The sequence below is a fragment of the Dermacentor albipictus genome, chromosome 5, assembly GCF_038994185.2.
Source record: "Dermacentor albipictus isolate Rhodes 1998 colony chromosome 5, USDA_Dalb.pri_finalv2, whole genome shotgun sequence".
Classification (NCBI taxonomy): domain Eukaryota; kingdom Metazoa; phylum Arthropoda; class Arachnida; order Ixodida; family Ixodidae; genus Dermacentor; species Dermacentor albipictus.
The window spans coordinates 93703954-93723633 of NC_091825.1; the positions used below are offsets into that span (position 1 = coordinate 93703954).

General features: G+C 48.0%; 1 protein-coding gene across 1 annotated transcript; it reads left to right on the forward strand.

Annotated features, from left to right (window-relative positions):
* Positions 1–11193: 11193 nt before the first annotated feature.
* LOC135897062 (uncharacterized) lies at positions 11194–19394 on the forward strand. Its single transcript, XM_065425643.2, has 2 exons — positions 11194–11320; positions 15651–19394. Exons 1-2 carry the CDS (start codon positions 11253–11255, stop codon positions 17239–17241), a joined length of 1659 nt encoding a protein of 552 aa, XP_065281715.1. The 5' UTR covers positions 11194–11252; the 3' UTR covers positions 17242–19394.
* The last annotated feature ends 286 nt before the right edge of the window (positions 19395–19680 follow it).

Below are 19680 nucleotides of genomic sequence, written 5' to 3' on the forward strand. Positions count from 1 at the left end.
AATAGACGAGGGCAAGGATGCAGCGCGTCGTACGAACATTCCTGCGCAATGTGGTTTTGCTCTCCTCGTTGCCCACATCTCTGAGCTATTAGTATTCCTTTTAGATCGCTATGAACAAAGTATGCCTAGAGAAAATGTTTTACTAAGAAGAAATTCTACAAATTCTAGTCTCACCTGTAAAATCACGCTTGTATACTTGCAATGTTGAAGCAATTCTCACAGCGATGACGCAATGTGATGGCGTAAATCGGCTGATCCACTGAGTGGTTGAGTGATATAACAGCAGCGCTTACTCGTATCCAGAATAACAAAAAAAGAACAACGTTGCACGCACGCCTTGACACGCGCATGCTTTCTAAACAACACGCAGTAAAGCAGGGGAGTGCCTGCACCACTTTTGCACCAAATTAAGCAGACCCCGTCCCCTCGTGTTCTTCTGCCACTATATTTTTTTTTCATTCTTTTGTTCTTTCCTTTCTTTTTACAGTACTCCTTTCACGACGCCCAGGACGAACTGGTGGATTAGTTGGTTACACTTGTTTACTTGAACACCGCGCACGAAGGAATAGGCAGGAAATGTCAAAGTAACGACACCATAAAACATTGACTGCAACTGGTTTATCGACAAGCGAAGCGCTTGCAAACATACAACTGGACGCATATGCGCGCGTAGAAACAACAACAAAGCCAAGAAGATACGTGAAGCCCGTCCTCGATAGCGGTGAGAACTCTCGTGCGAATAAAATCCACGTCACATACAAAACGAAAACAACAGGAAGACTATGCTACGAATGCACTCTGCAGACTGAGTCGCCACCTGAAGCGACAGCCTTGAAACAACCGTTATTGGGTCACTATACCTAAAAAGAGGCGCATGCAGTTTTCTTTGAAATCTCGCCTGCTTCAACTATTTCCTGCATAGTCTATCTCGGCGCACCTGCGTGACGCCATCTCTGTCAACGCTTTGTGGCGTCGTTACTTTGTCAGTCTCGGTCGATTTTTCGTGCGCTGTGTTCAAGTAGACGTTCAAGATGGTTCGCCAACACCAGCTCCAATAAGAAGGCATTTAAGTGCAGCGGTGATAGTTCTTCCGTCTAAGATACGCCCCATAAAGCATTGAAAACGAAGAAACAACAAACAAACAAACTTCGAACGGCAATGAAGGACAAAGATTCTGAGCCATCTCATACGGTCACCCCTGGGCCGCAAAACGCACGATGCAGTTTCAAATCTGCGAAGCTAGATGCGCAGTCTTCTAAAAAGTCAAAGAAAGACATTAACGTTTTCGGTTGCCAACATCAGCAGTTCAATAACGCCTTCGATTATAGTGATAGGCCCCTTTTTTTTTCCTCTTTAATGTCGTGGTCTGGGTGTAAATACAGCATACATTAGGCGGCACCTTTGGCCGTGGCACTGCCCTTGACCACGCCACGCGTCTCCGTAACCACAGTGCATGGCACACCCGGTACACGGAGACGGCACCAGCCGTTCCAGAGTCGCAGAGAATGGAAAAGGGTGGTTCCGGGGCTGGTCGAGGAGGTGTAGTACATACGCATGCGCTTGAGTGCGATAAGGCACCGTGGCATTAACGGGTGTGAGCGCGGCGCGCTTTGGGCCCGACGTGGGAGCCGCGCCACCGCCTATCCCACAGGCTTCCTTCGTGGACACGGAGCGGGCACGCCTTCGTCAAGGGACGCCCTTCACACGCTTTATGATAGTTTCCGTTGATTAAGGCTTGCGTGGTACGTGCTCACTAATTTTCCCACGGCACGTTGCCTACCATGGTGTTAACGGCTAAACGTACACAAGGCGATTGCGTAGTGGTCAAGCCAACATGCTGTCCGACTGTAGCTCCCTATTGCTGCGGGGAAAACGCTGGTGTTGAGCGACGCGTTAGTCGAACGTTAATTGAGGGGACACGCGTCAGTTGAAGGGATGCTTAGGTTTAGGGTACACGTCAGCTAAGGGGACAAGCGTCAGTATAGGAGACAGCTCAGTTGTGCGGACACGAAAGTTCAGGAGACACGCATCAGTCACATGCGAGTTTGTCATCGTTCCTTTCCGTCTGCACAGCTATGCACGACAAATTTTTTTTTTTTTTACACTCGGTGATGACTGGATGCAACGCCGACTGCCGACTTACAGGACGCCTTCCTTAGATGAACTCAGTCTAAGAAGCACTTTACAAACTTTTATTTTACTATTAAATTAGCGTGCTCTATGCGCGGTAGCGGCGAGTGCACCATCCGGTTTTCAAGTCCGCCTGTCGATCAGACAGTTTAGGTAGTAACATAAAGCTTAGGGGCGTTGTCGTTCACCAAATACATATCCACATAGCATTACGGGTCCTCAGCAGTGCATCAACTATGGCGCTGCAAAAGAGACAAGAGTAATTGAACGACATACTTTTTCGTATGCGTGTGAGTGGAGACTTTCAAGAAACTGAAGGTAGAAAACCAATAAGCGAGCAGCCAGTCATACACTTTCTTCCGCATTAAACATACCCCCTCATTGAAATATTGGTTGAAACCACTTCGACGCTGCTCGGGGGTATAAGATCTAGGCTGCTGTCGACAGGTTGATTTGAAATGGCTCCCCAACAACCTCATGCACCTTATTAAAACGATACTATATAAAAACGATTTCGAATGGACGTCCTATATACAAATGTTTCATAATAATCTCTTTTATGTGTATAGGATGCTGGAGAAGGCGTCCCGAATTCCTAATGGCTCTTCGTACAACTACACAGCCGGCGGATGCAAGGGGATGGCACGAGCCCGGAAGTGGTAACGCACTGAGCACCGACGCGGTTCGGCACTTGGCGCTCATCTCAGTTTCACTTTCCACGCTCATCAGGCGCGAAATTAAACCTGCACGGCAGCAAAGGCAGGAAACGCGCGCTCTCCTGTGTTCGCACGCGCGGTATTAATGTATACACGGCATTGCGCGTCCTTGCGCGATCCCAACGCAGCACCGCGCGAGCGCGCGCTCTTCGTGTGTACACCACCGAAAATAAGCGTGAGCACGTGTGTAACGGACCGCCGGCAAAACAGGAAGTATCTATACTCTCGCGCCAGACGGGGGGGACATGTCCCTCCGAGAGCGCCAACGTCTAAACAACTCGACACGGAGGAGTTGCGAGTTGCCAGCGCGAATTATACACGTGCTGTACTCACGCCTGCACTTTCGCGACGTCGACAACCAAGAAAAAAAAAAGCACGAGGTTGGTCGCCGAGGCGTTTATTAGGCAGTTTCGCACCGTATAATGGGCGCGCCGCTAAACCGAGCTCGAGGAAATAACTTCAACGCGTCTTTTGCTTCTCTCATTTATCCGAATAACGGCCGTGAGGGCTCTAAAGGCATGACGCTATAGGTGACTATGTATTTTTTTTCCCTTTCTTTCACGCTGTGTAACGCTTTTGCGGTTTGACGCTTGTACGGGAGTCGAATTTAGCAGCCTGTGTGACCCGCATTTGCCGACAGCCTGGATTGAGATTGACAAGCGTGCGCGCGGGCTTGAAGCAAGTGGGTGGTCTTTCCATCCTTTGTGTGATCCAGTTCGACGGGCGTCTATTGACACCGCGGAGGAGAACAGGTTCGTCACTTTTGTTGCAGGCTAAACAGCGCCACTCGTCAAAGAAACCGCCAGCGCCGCTATTTCGTCTCGGGTCTTTCGACTTTATTGTGACACGCGCCAATCGAGATCTATGCAGTGGCCGGTCTGATTGCCTCCGAAACGCTGGCGGCGCCTCACCGCTCGTTGTCAAGTTGTGAAAGAGGCAAAAAAAATATGTGTATATTCTTTTGAACGTCAAATATGTTTCTAAAAACGTGGATGCAGTCTGTGTAGCCATTATTTAGTAGCATTACTCACTATTCACCTCCCAACTGTCTTTCAGAGTAAGTTCGGCAGATACGACGCGTAGGGGGCATGCCTATAATACTCTGCGAATAGCCGTCGGGTCTCGATATCTTTTCCGAGGTGCGATCAATATAAGAATACAATTACGTACGTGTGATAACTGTTATCCACAGGGTACACGAGAAAAAGTAGAAGGAAAAGAGCAAAGGAGTGTGCCATACAAGCAGATTACCCTGTAGATGAAGAAGCGGCTGATCTTTCACGTGGCAGTGATTAATAAGTGTTTATTACCTCACTCTATCAATTGAGCCACGTGGGTCAACGTTCCAAAGCAACGTCGGGGATGTGGGACACGCCGCAGTTGAGGGCTCCAGAATAATTTTGACAACCTGCGGCTTCACCTAAGGCTATTTCAAGCGTGTTGGGCTACTAAATGCTCCGTGGGAGCTAATCATAGAGCGGCACTTCGCGCTTTAAAAGGTGGCTTTAGTGCCGCGAGATCCGGGGCAATTTATCATGCTCCACTCGCGAGCTGACCTACATAACATGGGAGAAGGTTCTCGTGTTTTTAGGATGACCCGAACGGGCGAAGCATGTGACGCACTTGCTACGTTGTTTTCACTTATTGCGTGTATAGTATCGTTGCACGTGAGCGTATTGTGAAACGTTCCCTTTCCTACAGAAACATCACGTGTATCTGCTTATCTACAGATGCGTAGAATTTTTTCTAACTACGAGACGAGTGAGAGCACAGCAACATACTAGCGTGCCGACATCTTCATCCAATAACAGTAAAAAAAAAAAGCACTATAAGCACAGCGAAAAGTACATGGGAGAACATGTGGAACCTTGACGTTTCCTAAGCAACTGGAGACAGAATAGAAGTGAAACGCACGTTTGCTCTGTAGCAACTACGCTAATCTAAATTGTGTCTCAAGGAGCCTTCAACATGTCTGCAGCTATGTCTTCGTTTTCAAATTTTTTTCTCTAGATGCTTTGTTTGGTTAAAGTCTTTGTGGGCACTTTCCTTGTCGGGTACGCGTGACGTCTCACTTCCTCCATGTGTTTTCCCCCTTACTAGACTTTACTTCTACGTCTAGACCGCCGCGATAAAAGATAAACGACACAAAGCGTTCACCAATTAGCGCTGCCAAGGTCGTGCCGCGCATAGCAAAGGTCTGGACCCACGCTACGTATATAGTTCGTTAGCACGGTTGACCCCTTTCCGGACGAGGAAAGCGAGGATAATATCAGTCTTGTCGTTTTTCTTTTTTGGCATTACTATTTTTTTTTCGTTCGCAGGGGTGCGACAGGGGTGTACTGAGCTCGAACGGACTGGCGAAGGCCGCCTTGGCTTGCACCCAGCAGCAAAAGAACAGAACCTCTGGGCTTCCAGAAAATCGAAGTAACAGGCAAGAAACAAAAATGAAAAGAACGACGTTTTTTTTTTTTTACGTTGCTGATGATGTACACACTGGAGAAGACAAGAGATAAGGCCCAGAGAGCGCGAGTCGTGATCATATATAAACGCGCGCTGTAACAGACCAAAGACCTTTCGATTTTTTTTGTTTTTTTTTCTGTCACCCACAAGTGCAGCGGTATAGAAGCGCGTATGAGGAAGGTTTCGTTTCCACGATGTTTCGCCCGCACGCTCCGGGGAGCGCTAGTACGGGCGTGGCTTATACACGAGCACCAAACGCAGTGAGTCAAGGTGGTGTAGCATGCCTGCGGAAGCTCCTCTCCCTCCCTGGTCAAGGGAATAAATTGACGGCGAAGCGTAGCTTTCGTATGTAACAATTTCGACAAATCCGTATATCATTGCAAATGTCGATTCGCTTATAGAAAGCCGCCGTGGCGTCTGAGTGGCTGTGGCGATCTCCTGCTGAGGAGGAGGTCGCGGGTGCGATTACCGGCCAAGGCGGCGCTGCATTCCACTGTGGGCGGAATTTAAGAACGTTCGCACACTCGGGTTAATGTTTACCTTGAACAACTCCACGTGAACAAAATGAGCCCAATTTAGCCCACCGCCACAGTGTCCATGGCAGCTCCAGCATTTCTTTCGAGATGCTAAACGTAACGAATAATCCGCGTGTCCAGCTAAAGACCTTAAGCGTATCGCCACTGGTGGATGTGGAACGTAAAAAAAAATTTACTCGCAAAAAAAGTGATTGAATGCGTTCCCGAGTTCGCTTTCGCGTTTGCATTATGTCTTCCTCACAGCTGATCTCAGTTAGAAAAAAAATTAAAAAAAGAAGAAAGCTGGAACGGAACGCATAGTACTCACGAGGCGTTCCGAACGTCTCACCACATCGCTTGGTCCTTGTTACAACAGCCGTGGCGGCACACGCCCCGCCAATAAAAGTCCCGCGTTGCATTGTGCCTCAACCTCGGACCAGTGCCGCTGTATGCGCGTTGGTTGCGAAATAGGTCGAGTCCGCCTATAGCTACCACAGCCGCAGATGTGCCTCGGGCGTGCATTGCAACACATGCACCGGACCGCTTGTGCATTTACGCCTCCGGCGCGTGCTTGTATAGAAAGAAGCCTGCTCTGCGGCCTCCTCTTATCGTTGCCAGTCGCAATTTCGAAACCGCGCTTGCTGAATGCACTGTTCTGGCTCGCATTGTTGTCAACCATAGAGAGAGATTCCATTGCGCAGAACGATTTTTTTTTTCAGCCTTTCTTCCTTGCTTTCTTTCATTTTTGTTCTCTCTTTTCTTTCTCCCTTTCTTTCCTTTCTTCTTTGGCTAACTTTGCATCCTTGTTTTCCTCTTTCTCTTCTCCTATCGCAGAATTGCTGCTGATCTACTTGCGTGCTTCACTGCCTTTTCTTTCTCCGTGCCTCTTATTCAATCGAGCCAAATGATGGACTACAGAACCTGCTGGCAGGGGCCAGCAGCCTGTTCCGCTCAAGTTTTCGTGCCCTACCTGACGCGTAGTATAAAATGGGCTCTGAAGAGAAAAAAAAGTTTCGAGAGAAAGTGCGCGCCTATAGTCTCGTGCTCAAGCCGTGTTCGGTGCGCAAGCCGTTCTCGTAGAACGCGCGGCTTACATTATGCTGAACTAGAAAGGAAAGAAAATGATTCGTTCCCGTCGAGCGGAGATATATAGACGCGGAAACGACCGAGGAATTGTGGAGGTGGCACGGCGAACAAAACTTCTCGCGCAGCGCCACGGACGCCTTTTTTTTCGGGTACTTCCTGCTCTTTCCCTTTCTTTTTTTCGTTTAGTTTCGTTTTGTTTTTTTTTTCGCCTGTCTCCTTTTCCGCGCGTTTTCCGGAGCTTGTGCGCTCGCGCTTCGGCTTTGTTCGTGGGGGGATTCGGTCGGTTCTCGATTTTCCTCAATTGAGATTGCACAACCCGATGATCGCGTGAAAGCGGTGACGCGACCACGGTGACGTGATGTCTCGAAGAGCTGCACGAGGCTTTACCGGCTCTACTCGGCGACGGGCTATACGGGAAGTGTGGGCATACCGGATTGTTCGGCATTGAAGGGACACTTTCGCTATCGTGATCACAGAGGCACCGAAAAGAAGGTTCAAAATTGAAAAAGCACACATCGATAGCGATTTTTTAAACAAATGCACAACGCATAATATCAGTTTTTTTCTTCTTCTTTTTTTTCTATACTGAATTTTTAAACATTATCAGTCGAAGATTGCAGTGTTCTAATCCTTCAACTGGATTTCTCGAGGAGGCAGACATTACTTGCGCACTGAGTAAAAATGCTTAATCGACTAATCAACAAAAAAGCGCTAATTAGGTTTGTATGTAATCAGTTAACGGCACATACTGCTAACTACAAATTGTAGCCGGTGAGTTTTCAACGCATATAAACTGAGAACGAACTTCCCTCGAAAAAGCACTCGGTTGACGCAGGACAAAGAAACTGCCATTCGTTAACTGAGCAAGGAAAGCCTTAAGAAACGGGCCCACAGACTTCTGCAACGCGGAAGAAATTGCAACCTCATACTATAGTGCCGCTGCCCTGTGCGATTCTTCTGCATCGTAAGACTTGTTTTGTTGCAAGGTCCGCCCAACGACTTCCGTTTCCGGTGCGGTTCCTTTGTCATTGTCGCGATGCGCACGTATGGCTTTGCATATATGGAACGACTTTCTATAAAGTTGCCAGTGTTGAAGCGCTAGCACGAGGAAAAATGTGGTCCGCGTAAAACTCTCGGCACACAGGCAGGATTGCGTGAGCCGTCGGCAGCCATTTTTCGCCGTACACCTCTTCCAGAGGATTATTTACCCGGGAAGGGGGGGGGGGAGGTGCGAGAGGGGGGTTCATAGTTAAGCATGCTCACTTACGACTGCCCTGACTCACACTCGCACCACATTTATCTCACGGCCAAGAGATAGAGTGTTAGCGAATGACGAACGCGGGAGTGGTGTGAATATGAACAGGAGTGAGTTCCGCTCAATGTGAATGCGAACAAAAATCAGTGAATTTCAGTGGAACGGAGCGTCTAGTGTCGGCGATTGTGAGTAAACCTGCGTGACCACGAGTATGCAATGAGTGCTTGTCAGTGAACGTTGACGCAAGTATGAGCGTGAGGTGGGGACGGCAAGCGTGACTGGGAGCGATTGTGAACGAGAGTGAGTGTTGGCGAGTGCGAGTATAGCAACGTGAGCGAGTGCCGACCATTGTAGGTGCACCTGAGCGCGATTGAGTACGTATAGCACGCAAAGTTATTGGTGAGTGAGTACGGGTGAGCACCAGGCTCTTTGGCTGGCCTATATGCTGGAGGGTCTGCCGAGCTGGGTGACGGAGAAGGCATGCTCCTTGAACCTTTGCGTAGCCACAGGGTTTTGTTCAGCAGCATCGCTAACGCCCTGACTCTCATCTAACAGTGGAGCCCGACAGGTACCAGAAGTCTGAACACCAAATGTTACCTTCATCGTCGCTTCATCCAATAGACAGCGATTCCCAACACAATACGGCGAAGGTTTCGGCAAACACGGGGCGAGCTTCTAAATCAATGTCTGACAAAAGCTTGTATTAATTCAGTTCATGCCATTTCTTAAAATGAATCCTAGATACTGTTAGTAAACATCACTTTCGCTTTTATTTCTTGCTCCTTGTCCCTTCTTTGAAGTAACATCCAAGGTCACATCAGTAGAATAGACGCAGTAGTAGTGAGAACAGTGCATCATCACGATAATAATCATCTTCATCTTTATCAATATATTATTATATGCCCACTGCAGTACGAAGGTTTCTCCGAGATATCGACAATTATCGATGTCTTGCATTAGCTGCCTATATCTTATACGTGTGAAAATTTCCTAAATTTTTCACACCAGCTGATTCTCCGTCTTTCTCGATTGCGCTTCACTTTCATTGGGGCCCATTGCATAACTCTGATAGACCACCATATATCTGCCCTACGCATTACATGGACTGGTCAACCGTTTTTTTTTGTCTTAATCTCAACTGCCTTACGCATTACATGGACTGATCAACCACCTTTTTTTCATCTTGATCTCAACTTTAATATCGGATACCCCTTTTTGGGTCTCTAATACACACCGCTGTCCCACCTGTTAGCTGTTACGATTATAATCTTATTTTGTTTGTTTGTTTGTTTGTTGGTTTGTTTGTTTGTTTGTTCGTTTGTTTGTTTGGGGTACTTCATTCTAAAGAGAACTGCAGGGCTAGTTTAACCCTGTCAAGTATTTTTTTTTTACTTTATTTGCACATCTCGTGCACTTCTCATGCCGATAAATGCGTTGAAGCATTGTTTACAGGCGCTAGATAGAGCAAGATACCCGCAGTACGAATGATGTAACGTACTGACGTAACGATACTCGCAACGCTAACACCCACGTTACTAGTCGCCTTTGAGATATGGACACAAAGCGGGCATTGTTAGAAGTTTATTGTACCAAGAGAAAAAAAAAAGGTGGGTGGGGGGGATATTTTCATTTCGCGTTGTCTTGTCAGAGAAGAAAAGAACAGAAACCAGACCGCGAACCTTATAACCTTTCCATGAAAGAATAGCTTTAGCTACATGTGCGATGGATTTGATCTAGTATGACGATAGCCGTGCGCTTTGATAACTTTTTATGTTCCCCCACACAGCGATAGCTTCTACGAATGCTACGAGTTTCGCCGTGAGTAACGACTTGGTTCAGCTTTGGCGTTTGTCCCGCCTACAGTTCGCTATGGCTCGCTTGATTTCAGCGCTGTTCAAATCACGTTTCACAGTATCGCCTAATCCCACTTGTTGCGAAAGCGTTGATTTGCTGGCGAAATGAGACGATCAGTGGCGGACTGAGTGCCTACTTCTTGCAAGTTCGCACCCCAAACTCGTCGTCAGTCTGTGTTACTGGCGGCATTACACTTTTGCGTATTTGCCTGTTTTGATAGGGCGAAGGTCCACATAAGTTTTTGAATTAATTCGTTGGGTAATTTCAGAGAGAAAGAAGTCTTTCTTATTATTATCATTAATCAGTTATAACTATTCCTGGCCACATTAACGCTAGCTGGTGCGGAAATTTTGAATTGGCGTCGCACCCTCTTTCCTTCTGGGGGTCCTTGCTGGCTTACCAAATGCTCGCTTACATTAAGGTTGGCCTATCATTTATTTTAAAACACTAATATGCTATTCCATCTTCTGCTGGACTAGCCTAATCTATAGCCTCACTAACGTTGCTAAGAGCTGTGTCCTGATCTAATGAAAACTTTTTTTTTCTGTGCACGAACATAAGAGACAGACGCTCCGACAGCGTTGATGCCTTCAGGCAGCATACGAGGGTTTATTGGCCAGTTGCCTTCGCCCACGTTCAGGTATCACACGACGCCTTGCCGCAGAAAGGATGTTCTACATCCGCCGTAAGGGTCGTGAGTAGTGGCGCTGGCTAACACTCCTAGGGTTAACTCTAGTACACATACAAGTACTCAAGAAAGTGTTCGGGAAAAAAATGAAATGAAAATGAAATGAAGTGAAAACGAGGCCGGCGGTAGCTCAATTGGTAACGGCATCGCAGGCGTAATGCGAAGGCGTAGGTTTGTATCCCACCTACAGCCAGCTGTTTTGTTATCCACTTTCATTTCCTTTTATTTATAATTTACAATTTTCTAATAAGCAAAAAAGTTGCACTACTGTATTACTTCTTTGTTGCCCCTCCTGCAAGGGCCCCTACCTTAAGCCTGCAATATTGTAAAAGTACATAAATAATAAATAAATTCGCCCACTATGTTTATTGTTATCATTGTCTGTTGATTTCATGTGGTTGATACATTTCACCAGTCATTCGTGTCTGTTCAGGTCAATGAGTTAATATTAATTACGTCATTGTGTAGTCATTCCTGTCATTGCAGGTGATTGCTTTTCCAAAGAAGAAGCATGCCTCGAAGTGACATGAACATCGGCTCTGAGGCCGATGCCCTGTAGCGATGAAAAGTGCACGCCTGATTCTTATCAGTACCCGTCGAATCGGCTTCTACAAAGGTAAGGGCTTCAAAATGTGCAACGAAACACTTAAGAGTTTATTTATCGGTACTATCGGTCCAACTAAGGACTAAGACATGAGTGGTAGGATGCATACAAAATATAAAAATTTCTCACAAGTGACATGGCAACAAATGAATTGGTAACAAACATATAAACGATATAACTCCTTATTTAGGTGGTGAACGCTATTAATAATCAATAATACAACAGCAACAAATATACAAAATAAGCATACAAAATATACAAATAAGTAAAATAAAGATGGCCACAAATCAATACTAACAAAAATGCGAACAATTACTCCTTATTTCCGTGCTACAAACTCAATTATTATTCAATGATGCATTAACACTATCGTTATGCGAAGGCACCAGTTATAAAACTTTATATAGATAAAGCGTGTATGTAAAACAATTACTTGATCGCCTGTAGCACTTCCTGTTCCCTCGAGAAGGAAGTTGTAGCGAGAGCGTTAAATACCGTTCTGTTCAAAATGTTTAGTGTTACGGCCGTTATTTACTTTACCGTAAGGCAGTGGCGTAGCAACAGGGAGGGCCGGGGGGCCATGGGCCCCGGGTGCAAAGGGCCAGTGGAGGGGGGAGGGGGGGTCATATACGTCTGAAGGCACCCGGAACTTTTTGATATCCTCACGTTCCTCGACTACACCAGGGGGAAGGGGGGGGGGCAGGGGGAGGGGGGTAGGGAGGGAGGGGTGACAGAAGACCTATGGGCCCCGGGTGCCATGCAGAGGACCTAGCTACGCCACTGCCGTAAGGTATTGCTAGTAATAAGCTTCGACGAAGGTCTCGGCATTCCGCTGCGCCTTTCTATAACTGCGACCAGCCTGCATGACTTCGAAGGATTTTCTTCGCGTTAGAGCACCATCATGACCTACACTGCAGCCACGTTACTGATGGAAAAAACCTGCTCTAAAGGAACTCGGCAGGACTCGCATTGTTTAGAGGTAAACGTAAGCGTCACTCCGCTAAAGCGTTGCGTGATCGCTCAGATGCTTGGAGATTGCTCGCCGACTGCTTTGCCGCCCGCGGTGCAGTGCCCGCGTGCAGGTGATTGTGCGGGTCGTTCTCGTTCCTTGCACTGCGCGATTGTTTATTGTGCGTGCAGTGGGCAGAAAGAAACATTACTAGCACACCGAGTGGAAAAGACAATCACTAGCGCCGAGCTTGGAGTCATCGTTATTGCGTCGTGAAGAATGGTTGTCGCTTATCAACTGCCCCAGTTTTAGAGCGCAGCTCTTTGGCGTCCGTTCCTGGGTTTCGCGTCGGCGTTGTCGTCGGCCTCGTAACCAGCTCCGCCCCCCTTTCATCCCCCCAGCGCTAGCAGCGACCGACTGATACCGCTGGATGCCGCTGACGCCGCTAGAGAGTCAAGATAACGTGACTGCATAGAACACCGTCGCCGCCATGCAGAAAGAGGAGGAAAGGGTCCCCCCCCCCCCTGGTTCTTAGCGCTGCGGAAGCGAGGGTATCATATTGTTTGTGTCGGCATCGGCGGCGTTGTCCCTGAAACCAACTCCGCAGCTGGGGTTGACTCACTATCGGCGTCAGCGGCATCAGTCAGTCGCTGCTATCTCTTCCCTCCTCCCTTTATCGTGTTGTCCGCTTGCTGCACGCGCTTCTGCCCCCATCGTTTGCCGCTGGGTGTACACGCCGCCCCCCTCCCACCCCTTCCTGCGAGTCTCCGGTTGTCAAAGCGCCGGCTCGAACTTTGAAGTTGGCGAACTGTGCGCCGCAAAGTTGCCCAACGGCTTGCTGGTAGTAGCTGCCTACTTCGCCCCTACCGCACTCACGAAAGACGTCGTGCACTTCCTGCAACTCGCATTAACCGTCCATCGATCCACACCGATGTTAGTAGTGGGGGACTTTAATGTTGACATAAAGACAAACAGCAATTTCCTAACACTTATGCGGGAGAACATCCCGTTCCTCTCGCTCGTAACGCGTCCCACGGCTGTGACAACCTCGCGAGGCACTTGTATAGATCTCGTCTTTGAGAATCAAGCATTGGTGTACCAAGTCGAACATATATCAGTCTATTTCTCCGACCACAAAGCTTCCTTCATGACTGTCAAGAACTGTTAGTGGAGTCTTTGTTAAAGGAATACGCGTGAAAAATAAAAAAAAAATTCTGTGATAGCGCATACATGTGTTGCTCGATTTCTTTGCCTCAATCTATCGAAAAGGTGAAACAGCTTATTTGCTGCGCTCAAATTTCGCATTAGGAAGTAACGTAATCGTCGGTAATTTTTTCTTTCTTTTTTTAAACGTAAGTTATCTAGCTATGCTCGCGTACAACTAGCCGCGGCAGTGAAGCGAACGCTCCAGGGGCGGCGCTTTATGGCACGCGTGTTACTGCCCCGAGTTATCCGAGAAACTGAATCGGTTTGGCTTTCACGTGCTGCGGATCGCCTTTACCAAAGCGCTGAAGGGAAAAGTTACAAAATAAGTCAAATTGAACACTGGGTGGTTCATATTATGTTTTATTCTAACATAAGCACTGTAATAAATAAGATGTTTACATTTGTTGCGATCCAGCGTAAGCTAACGCGAACGAGTCTGGATATATTTTCAGCAATGATATTACTTCCGCTCGCGTTGTCTTCATAGTTGTCCTGTTGTATCACACAGTGGCCGCGTGTATGCCGCCTCATCAAGCCGTTTTCGTGTAGTCGTTTGGAGGGATAGCCAGGGCGACCTTCGTTCTAATTAGCATTCTTTATTTGATGTTGTTCAGATTGCTCATTAATTCGAAAATAAAGCAGGGGTCTTTTTGCTAACGCCTATTAGGCGTCTATTCACAAGCTAAAGTGCCCATCGTAAGTAAGAAGTAATGAGAACGAGACAAAGGGGTGCGAGACATCAAATTAGAGAAAGTGTCTCCCATTGTTGTGGCTATTGATGACTGGTGTGGCACACGTGAGATGTGACTTAGCTATCCAGGCTCTAAGCTTGTGAGAATTCTCTCTATGAGAATGTGAGTTTCAAAGTGAAAGGGACAAGAAAACGAAATGTGTGTGCACATGGGTGTAATCCTCTACTTCAGAGTAAAAAAGAAATTATTTATGCAGGGACGAAAGGAAGAGTGGGTCATGTGTTGTTCCGCCAGTATAATTTTTCTGAGTACTGCGACGGACTTGACAAGAGTTGGCACTGGGGCACTGCTGAAGAGTGGAGCTAAGCGCCGTTTGCGTCAATTCTTCACAACTGTCTCGAGGGCGCTTGTAGTCACGTTCACACTCGCCCGGCTTAGTGTGCGTTGCATCGTCAGTTTCTGCAGTTCTGCAGCATGTTTATATTAACTTGCAGATTAGTGACTCCTCTTCTTTCTTTGTGTATATTTCAATACCACGCGTCGAGAGATAAAGAACAAGAAGAGAAAAGTGACATGAGTCACACGAGCGTCCGGTTTACTGTATGCCCTACATTTGGGCGCAAGTGAAAGGGGGAATATGAAGTGGGAAATGGGGGACGCCGCGTACACAGGGGATGATGCACAGGACTGAGGCCGGCGCAATTCAAAAAAGCTGCAGTAGCCCACAAATAGATTTCCGCGCCGGAGACGGATGTGGCGGCCGCGGTTCAGGAATTGTCGTCTGAAAAAAATATTCTAGCGCCCATCCGGTTTAATGCGGCCTGTAGAGACATGAGCTGGACGTGGTATGCAGGGTCTATTCTTATGCCATAGTGCAATGGTGGATAAACCAATGTTGTGACCGTTGTGGATATAAAGAAGACATAGAACACCTGTCGCGAACTTGTCCTTGACCTGCGCGTTTGAATACTACACGTAAAGCGGAATCTTCAATCGATGCGATGCACGCACCAGTTTGCTATTACAGCAAAGCGGTACCTTAAAATGCTGTGCATTAGCTATGCTCTGCCCCTTTATAACTTTTTGCTATAGAAGGCCAACAACACAGGTTGCAAATGCCGTGTGGCTTTACCAAACATAGATCAACACGACACGCCCACTCAGAGCACGGCCTTTCGACTCGGCTCATCTTAATGCCGGTTTCTCATGAAGTCACGTCATCGGCACACGCACATTGAGCCAAAGAGCCCGGGCGAGGTTCGTGAAAGAATCGATTTTATGGTGGAGTTCAAACTTTCCGAAACTCTACAGTTGGTTATAAGAGACGCCGTATACGTAGTGAAGGGCTCTGGATTAATTTTAATTTTAACTATAGCTTGGTTGCTTTAACGTCCATCCAAAGCATCATACACGAACACATTTTTTTATTTTTTTTATATATTTTTTTTTATTCCACCCACGCCGACGACATCACCATCTGGTCGTACCGAGGCAGTGATGGTCAAGTGGAATCGGCCCTCCAAACGGCGATTGACACGGTTGAAGCCTATCTCCAAGGGACTGGACTGCGCTGTTCGCCGGCTAAATCGGAGCTTCTGCTATACAAGCCCATTCAGCGGGGTCGCCCTCCCAAACACCAATCTGATCACCGACCCTGTGACGCCATCACCCTACGCCTTCAAGATGGCAGTCCTATCCCAAACGTCCCTAGTATCCGGGTTCTTGGTCTCACCATCTCTACCAACGGCTCCAACGCCTTGGCTCTCAACAAGATCTGTGCCCAATCTCAAAACACCCTACGACTTCTTAAACGTATATCTAACCGTCGAGGAGGACTCAAAGAAGAAAGTCTTCTCCGACTCGTCCAATCCTTTGTCATATGCCACATCACCTACGTTGCTGCGTACCTCAACTGGTACCGGGCTGAGCAGAACAAGCTCGACACCCTCATACGAGGGGTCTACAAGCAAGCACTTGGTCTCCCACATTGCACCAGCACTGAACTCTTCAACCAACTGGGAGTTCACAACAACCTTTCCGAACTCATTGAAGCCCAACAACGCTCTCAGCTTGAACGGCTCACCCATACTGAAACGGGGCGCTTTATTCTGTCCACGCTTGGCTTCACCTACCATCAGCAACAGGGCCCCAAACAACCGATCCCGACCGACATCCGTAGCTGGATCTACATAGACCCTATCCCTAGGAATATGCACCCTGAATATAACAGGGCCCGGCGCCAAGCTCGGGCCGGAGCTATCATAAAAGCCCTTGCCAACGTACCTGGCGTCACATTTGTTGATGCAGCCCGATACTCCCATGGCACACGATTTGTGGCCGTTGCCACACGTGATGGAGCCCTACACCATGCCTGCAGCGTCACTACCCCCACTGCAGAGACGGCTGAAGAAGTGGCCATCGCCCTGGCCACTTTAGATCCCACCTGTCACACCATAGTGTGTGACTCTCGCTCAGCCGTTATTAACTTCAGCAAAGGGCGTATTTGTCCCCAAGCTCTTCGCATCCTCTGCCAGGCACCACATTCTGAAGACAGCATCATCTCCCTAACATGGATCCCGGCCCATGCGGGCCCTGTCCACCCACACCTCCCCAATCTCAACGAGGTCACCCACTCCATTGCGCGAGGCCTAGTCAACCGCGCCGGAGTCACTGGAGATGAGTTGGACACCAGGGACAGTCTGACAACTTATAACGATCTTGTTAAGGCCTTTTACCTGAGTCGCCGAATCTTCCCCCCGCCTCACCCAAAGTTCAGCCGGGCGCAGGCTACCACCCTGCGTCTACTACAAACAAACACGTACCCTTCACCCGCCCGCCTCCACCTTATATTTCCGGACGTCTACACTACCCCCAACTGCCGGTGCTGTGGAATTCACCCGGCTACGCTTTCGCATATGCTATGGGAGTGCCCAGCACAGTACGCACAGACTAACACCACGACTCTCTCGGCGAGGTTGCATGAGGCTCTGCGGAGCTCCACCCTCGACGACCAAACCTGGGCGACCCAGCACGCCCGCGAGGCGGCGGCGAGGCAAGCCCTCGACGTCCCTTCGTGGGAGGCGTAGGCCCGGCCACCATAAAGTGCTGGTTCTGCAATAAAAGTTTATTCCTCCTCCTCCTATTCCACCCGCAACTAAATGCGAACGCCATGACCGGGATTTGAACCCGCTACCTGGCTCTCAGCAGTGCAACGTCATAGCAACTGAGCCAGCGTAGCCAGTATACGAAAAGAAAGCTTCACCCTGTAAGAAACCCGCAACTGCAAAATAGCAGTATACGATAAAATAGACGTCTAGCGTGAGCGCTATTGCCATCTCCTATGACGTCATTCCTCACGCGACACAAGAACCCACGCAGCAATATAGGTACGGGCGCCGTGACCTTAATTAATTCTGCACTCTCTCTCGATCTTGTTCTTTTTTTTTTTACGCTGCCACTCCCTACCCTCCCACTCTGTTTCATTTTTCCTTCATTTCCTGCGTGTTCCGTGATTTATTTGTTTCTGCTTTCTTTTTTTCTCGCCCATAATTGCGTCGTTATATTTCATCCTTGTTTCCCAAGAATTTCCTTCTATTTCGCTTTTTTATATTATTATCATTACTTTAAGTGAAACCGGCCGAAGAGAGGATATCCTCCGCACACAGCGGTGCCCCCGTGAATGCGGCTCTGTGTTCAACTCCACCTCTTCATTTTCGTTTCTAATTCTTTGACATCCGCATTTACCTCGGTAAAGCCCGCTCCAGCGATCGAGATGCCCGGATCCCTCACTTTAGAGCGCGAAACTTTGAACAGCGAATATATATTCCATCACGGTGACACTGTTATATAAACGCGTGCACCATGCGCAGACTAATTTCAGCAGTGATGACTGGAGAATCGTTGAGGTGGCATTAGAGCCAGAGAGGCTAGCCAAGCCAAGCCAAGCGTTAAGTTACTGCAGGCAACTAGAAACATGGAAACGAAGAAAAATGTAGCCGTACGACGCGAGCACAATGACAAAAAAAGAAAATAATTACAAATATGAAATAATCATCATGCGAACAGTCGCATTAAATTTACCAAATTATTAAAGGAAAGATAGACAATGAGCATACGCGAGGTGTCGGAAATAAAGCGGTTGCTACCCACACTCTATTAACGCAGCCGCGACATTTTTTTTTCTGTGTGTGTCAGCGAATTGCTTAGCTGAATTAGTAGCGGTGACATCTCTAACGATTGAATAAGGTGTGCTGTCGCGAAGCGAAGTGACAATCACCTTCGTAGCCCTCGGAGCAGAAGCAGCACTTTTCCAACGTCAGAGAACATAATGCAGATCGGTAAGTGCGTCGCTACGAACGTAGTATAAGCGCATTTCAGGTCGGTTCCTGAAGCTGTCAGACGCTTACAAATAGAGATTATGTTGTGCCAAGTCCTAGCGAGCAGTGCAATGTATGAGACTGAAAAACTGCGCGCACTGATTTTAAATAAGAGGCGATTGCTGAACGCCGCGTTGACCATAAAGCTATACAATCGTTCATCATCACAGTTGTCGTATGCGAAAATTGAACTTCAGAAAAACATTGCGAAGCGGCGAGCCCGGCAGTTCTGCAAGGCTGGCCCGCAGTTGCAAGTCGGTATCTGACTTCAGTAAAAGGATGCTGCAAAAGAAGTACAAAGCACAACCCAGGTTACCGGCTCCTATAGGGCTTGTCCGCGTCTACGCCTCACAATGGCAGCCGATAACATACGTCGCCTGACTGCAGTCCAGGGTTGTCGGCTCTATGCAAGTCCGGTTAAACGTATGGGTCCGAAAGGTTCGTTTACTGCCTTTAAACCAGCGTTAATGAAAAATTCTTAGAACTTTCATGGCTCGCCTCGGCGATATCCGCCCGCTGTCAAGCTGCAAAGAAAGACCCCGCAGACGTTAGTCAATCTACAGTACAACTGCAACCATCGCTGTGATGTATGCTTGGTTAGACAGTTATACATGCGCAATGTGTGCCGATGTATTATCGTGTAAACATATGGTGCGCCTGTGGCGAACCTCTGCAGAGATCTGTGGGAAACTCGTGTTCTCATTGTATCTGTGCGCGCAGGCCGTAAAAGCCACAGGGCCGATGGAAAAGTGCGGCTCTTGCACAAGTAGATGCGGTACTGTTTTTCTAGCTTGTTTTTTCTTGTGTGTGTGTTGCTTTTTTTTTCAAGTCTACTAAGGTTCCTTTCTCTCTCCCTTCTTTTTTTTTTTAGACTTGTTCGAATCTCTCTCTCTCTCTCTTCCTGTGATGCACATGGGCCACCGCTGCTGTCTCCCGCTGCCTCAGCAGTATTCGACCTGCTTTCGCACGAGCCTTTCAGCCGCACTCTCCAGCGCCACGGCGCTCACGTCACCGGCGCGCACTGCAGGGCGACGGACCCCCACGTTTCCCACCTGTCTCCTGCGGCGTTGTGTTGCTCTTATTAACTTCCTGCCCTCGGTTCTCTTCGTTTATTTTGTTTGTTTATTCCGTTCTTCGTACCTTTATGCT